General features: G+C 35.2%; 1 protein-coding gene across 1 annotated transcript in view; it reads right to left on the bottom strand.

Moving 5' to 3' along the window:
- The window catches only part of ULK2 (unc-51 like autophagy activating kinase 2), a 197366-nt gene that overhangs the window by 149002 nt on the left and 42364 nt on the right, over positions 1–6000 (bottom strand). The window contains exons 8-9 of the mRNA XM_045290282.1: positions 4290–4391; positions 2659–2717 (exon numbers count right to left, since the gene is read on the bottom strand). Of these exons, the coding sequence (XP_045146217.1) occupies positions 2659–2717; positions 4290–4391 (161 nt within the window). The remainder of the gene's footprint in view (positions 1–2658; positions 2718–4289; positions 4392–6000) is intronic.

Raw genomic sequence — 6000 nt, 5'->3', positions numbered from 1 at the left:
CCAGGGACAAGGGAACAACAAGTGATTTAAAATCAATGGTGAAGAGGACACAGGATGCCTGGTAGGGCTTGCTCAGGGGCAATGTAACGAGAGGAATTACTGAAACCCAAATGAAGGCTGAACATGACAGTGGCACAAGAAGAAAGTAAAAGGAACTAGAGGAAAAAACTAGGAGGCAAAGAGCATTTACAGAGGTCTAAATACAGGCATGTACATATATAAATATATCTATATAGAAAACAATGGGGAAATAGATCTATGTACATATATTTATAGATTTAGTATTAAGGTAGCAGACAGACATTGGATGTCTACTCAAGTACTCCCTCAACGCACAAAACACTTTGTTCTAATATCCTGACATTCCGTGATGCTCACCTTCCCAACATGATCTTTGAAGACAAAATGGGTGCAAAAGCAAATGTGAAGAAAACTAATACTGCTTGGCTATCAAAAGATAAAGCATCTGGGTCTTAAAGGCTTGAAGATAACCGAGCGTCATCTAGCTGAGAAGTAACAATGTCCACATGGAAGAAGCACACCAGCCCGTGTGATCATGAGGTGTCAATGGGATCAGGTAGCAGACATCAAAGACCCAGAACAAAAAAATTATATCAATGCGAATGAGGGGGAGGGAAAAGTAGGGACCCAACACCCATTTGCAGACAATTGGACAGCTGCTTACAGAAGGGTCACAAGGTAGAGATGAGCCAGTCAAGGAGCAGTATAGCATCAATGTAACATACATTTTTCCTCTAATTATCTAATGTTTCCTCCCCTCCACAATCATGACTCCAATTCTACTTTACAAATCTTGCTAGCATGTACATGGGTACAGATAAGAGCTGGAAACTCAGAGAATCCAAGACAGATAAACCCTTCAGGACTGATATTGAGAGTTATAATACCAGGAAGGGAAGGGGAATATGTGGGGAGACGGGAGGAATCCATCACAATGATCTACATATAACCCCCTCTCACAGGGAAGAACAGAAAAGTGGGTGAAGGGAGACATCAGTGTAAGACATGAAAAAATACAATAGTTTATAAATTATAAAGGGTTCATGAGGGAAGGAGAGTGGAGAAGGGAGGGGAAAATGAGGAGCTGATACCAAGGGCTCAAGTAGAATGAAAATGTTTTGGGAATGATGATGGCAACAAATGTAAAAGTGTGCTTGACACAATGGATGGATGGATGGATTGTGTTAAGAGTTGTATGAGGCCCCAATAAAATGATTTAAAATAAATAAATAAATATCTGAGCTTTGTCTGATATCAACATTGACCTTTTGTGTAGTAGTTACATAATTTCATATCAACTTCATAAATAAGTATAGGGGTGCTTTCTGGCCTGTCAATCAGGTCACATAGCCTGATGATGACTCCTTATGGATGTGGCCTTCTCATGAAGATTCTGGGAACTTCCTCTCTTTCTCTCTGGTAATCAGACCATCATGCTGCTGCTTGAGCTTGTTCGTTGCCTCAACTGTGTGCTGCACTACTTGTGGGCCGAGCCAACCCGTGGACCATGTAGCCCTGTCTTGTATTGCTAGAGCTTAAGGATCCTTCAAGACCTGCTTTGCCATGTGACACCATGGGTACATCAATAGAGCTCAAGAGCTCTTCTCAGCTGTATTTTGAGTGACTGTATTTGACAATGTTCCACTGTTCTTCACAAGGTTTTCAGTGGGTAACCCCTCAAAAGTGGACAGCTTTCTTCCTAGGGTGTTTGTCTGGAAACTCCTCAAAAACGTGTTCATCATTGGTAACCCTGACAGTATTTAAAGTACCAGTGATAAGCTTCCACCAACACATCAACACAAAAGCCAGGATAGTACAACAAACTAACAGATGAGTAGGGAGGAGTTAAACTATTTAAATGTTACAGAAATTTGATGACAAACTGACAGATGAGTGGGGCAGTAAAGATGAGAATAAGTCACTAAATATGAGAATAATTTATATGAGAATATAAATAAAGTAATAGCAAGTTTATATTCTTCTATTTGTAAGGCTTACAGATTTTTAGGTTTAATAAGATGTTGGTAAATATATGGAGAAGGGAAGTTTCTTACATACTGCTGACAAGTGTATAGATTGTTATAGCTTATTTGAACAGTATAATTTTGGTTCCACCAATTCCATATACACAGTCACACTTTGTACTAAATCCTGCTTGTAATAACAAAATATGAAAACAACAGGTATCTGATTAAAAAATATATAATACATCTAAACTATGGCATTCTCTGTAGCCAACCCCCCCACACTGTTACTAAACATTTATTATTATTCTGTAAATATAATTTATATTAAACTATATGCATGTAATACATATATACACACACACTCCAAGATATATAAAATATTTGCAAAGAAGAAAAAGAAAAAAATGCACAGCAAACTTTTGTCATCCATAGAGACTGAGGAAAAGTATTAGAGGAAATTTTACTTTCTACTATTATGCATATCGGTTTTAATTATATCTCGTCCCTGTAAACATCACATAGAACTGCTACAGCTTTCACTTTAATTAAAAAAAAAGTTAACACTACTGCCAAATAAAATAACATTAATAACAGGAAAAAAATCATATAGAGCTCAATTAAATAACATTGTTTCCCAAACAGTAAAACCTCGTGTAATCAAAACACATACCTAGGCATTAAGCTCCTGTGGTTTTCATAAAATATCCTTAGTTCTTGAGGACTATTGGCCTGTTTAAAGAAAAAAGGTTTAAATTTCTTAAACAAAGGGTACAAAACTTCCAAATCATGATTAGCATTGAATATTGGTAAAGAACACAGATTCCAAACTCGCAAGCCATAAATTGCTGGTGGAGCCTTAGCAGGGCATTAGGAACTTAAAACCTCTGCAACTGCATGAAAATTCTGCACATTTTAGAATAATGTGTCTTTTTTTAGCTCAGTGTATGCATCCAAGGTGCCTAAAACTTAGAATAGGCTAAAAAACAACATTAATCTGGAGATTATAACACCTATACAATTATTTACTGTGCAAAATACAGGGTTTTGCATTAGTTCAGTAGATTCAAGTAATAAAACTAAGTATACCACTGCTTTTAGTCTCTCCAGAAAAAATAGCACCTCATAATAAAAGAAATTAAATCACCAAAGCATACTTATAGACAGTTCTTAGTTACAAAGAAGTTTTGTTCCAAAGTATTTCTTCAAAAATTTGTGGGTCAGTCATAACAGGTACAGATAGGTTCTTAGCCTTAATTTAATATAAGTAAAGGAGCCCTGGTGGCATAGTGGGTTACATGCTGCGCTGATAAATCCAAGATCAGGAGTTGGAACCCACCAACCACTCCTCAAGAAAGATGAGACTTTCTGCTCCTTTAAAGCTCTAATGCCTCAAAAACACAAAGGGACAGTTCTATCCTACTGGATTACTATAAATCAAATTTAACTCAGAGGTAATAAGATTTTTTGTTTTAGCTCAAAAAAAGACTCTAAGCCTTTACAATGATTTAAAAGCTGCATGTGCAGCAAATGAAGGTGATTATAATGAAGAATTTGTTGTGATGAGGGGTTGGCTCAAAATTTTCAAGACAAGGGAAATGTACATAGCATTAAAGCTCCATGTAAAGATAGCACTCAACCCCAACACTTTCAATGCGTGTTGCTTTTCACAGTCAATCATGACATATGAGGCTAATCTCAAAGGCTTATGACTCTACTTCAGTCTCTCATTCCAGGATGCTCACCTATAATTTTCCCCATTCCAGTTACTACAACAAATCACTCAAATTGGAAAATTTCATTATTTTCCTATTTTTCTTCACAGGCCAAGACAAAATGGTTCAAAACGTTGCACTAAAGGACCAGTAGGATCTGTCCATTGGCAGACATTCATAACTCAGGGACTGGCTTTATATATAAATTAGATGGGGACACCATGGTATTTAACCTGACGTTGTCACAGTTCTGTTTTTCAATACCATTGGGGGAAATAATTTCACATAATTCTAGTATTCAGATTTAAAAACTCTTTGTAACTTAATAAATTGTAACACAGGCAAGATAAATTCTAGAGGAATAATCATGATTAAAATCTAGAGTGCTTTCAACAGGACATTAGGGGAGTAAAGATAGGGAAAAATGCCCAAAATAAATTCACATAAAAGCTTAAGCAATACACCCAGTAGTGATCAGTAACATATTGGTAAAGACAGTTTCCAGTGATCTCCCCAGAATCATTTCTAATACAAACTTGAATTTCAAAGCTAGGCCAAGTAGGAAACATCAACAAAAAAATCAGGTCACCTGAAAAGGTGGTTTTCCAACTAGGCACTGGTATATTACTGTTCCTATGCTCCACAAGTCAGCTTTAGCATCATAATGTTGAGACATAATAACTTCAGGAGCCTGGGTATAGAAAAACCCAATGTACTATATTATTGTTATTTAGATAATATGCATATTTTACTTAGATCATTAATGTGAATATATTAATCAACTGATAGAGGTAATATGAATATATTAATTAACTGATAGAGGTTACATTCCCAACAAAATCACTAAAACAAAAACTTAACAATATGACAAAATGATATTGCTATTGCAACAAACAAAAAACTATAGGTAGTGTCTGACATGCAAAAGGTTTCATCTTGACTACTGTCATAACTCAGTTATGATTTAGGTCAAATTATAGACTTATCAGTGTCTACAAATCCTAACACTAAGCATCTGAGAGTGATAAATGCAGTAAATTATGTGCTACAACACAATAAGCAGTACTTATTACTAATGATAAGATATAACCTCTCTTCCCTCCCCTCCAAAAAAAAATGTAGTTGTTAAGTATAGTTCATTCAGGGCTTCAAAATGGTTATCAGGTCCAACAGACACAGAGTGCCCTATATATTGCATAGGCAACCAAATCTCAAGTGTCTTATTTTGACCAGAGCAGGATACAACAAAATGTTGCTCAAAAATACCGTGGCACACTTTCAAAGTGTCCCATCAGCTGTCTTCTTGAGCAAAGCACAAATGCCTGTTGCCTACAGTGAAAGTACATATGTGCTTGGCACATATGGATTGTGATGAGAATTGGACGAGCCCCCAATAAAATAATTTTTAAAAAATACAAGGTGCAAGAGATCTTGTTGATATGTACCCAAATTTATGTATATTGTGCCTGTTTTTCTGCCAGCCATGACTGAACCATTTAGAACCAGCTCAAAATGATGGGTTTATTATTAACTTGATTGCGTCAAAAGCTGGGAATTACCTGTCTATTACTGTACTGTGACTTACTGAGAAATCTCAAAAAATACCACGTGAAAAGAAGTTATAGACAGTACATAAACTTATATAGAATTTTTAGCAAGCATTTCTACATAAAATAAATGGACACATAAAATTCAAAAAGAACTCTTAACAATTATAAAAACAACACATAGGATAGAAGTTACTTCTAGGGTATAAGTGTTGAAGAGTGGGACATGGGATCAGGGAGAGATATAAAAAGGATTTTAAACTGTCTCTGCAATATTTTTTCTGGAAAAAAAAAACCAAAAAACAAATATAGTACAATGTTAACATTGTTCTATATGAAAGTACGGACACATGGGTGTGTGCTGTAACAGACCACATATTTCTCTGTAGTTTTAAAGCTTTTATATTAAGCAGCACTATTGAACAAAACTGAATTACAAAAAACAGTCTTACAAGCATATTTCTAAAAAAAAAAAAAAAAAGCATTTTTCTGCTGTTTTGTGATAGATACTTTACCAGCTTGCATTAGATGTGGCTTTTTAAATATACTATCAATTATGACAAATGTTAAATAGTAAATATCATATATATTTAAAGGTATTGACATTTTATAGGCCAGGCTTAACATTTTTATTTTCCGTAGTAAATTTCTGAGTTAACTTCCTTTAATGATCAGCTCAAGCACTTCTACTACCTTCAAGGTTAAAATAATTTCATAGTCAGGAAGTGCAAAGTAATATTTACATTACATAAA

Source organism: Echinops telfairi, unplaced genomic scaffold (assembly GCF_000313985.2).
Source record: "Echinops telfairi isolate 266 unplaced genomic scaffold, ASM31398v2 ScPeMD7_35;HRSCAF=133_1, whole genome shotgun sequence".
NCBI lineage: Eukaryota > Metazoa > Chordata > Mammalia > Afrosoricida > Tenrecidae > Echinops > Echinops telfairi.
This window is presented reverse-complemented; position numbering and strand designations above follow the sequence as displayed.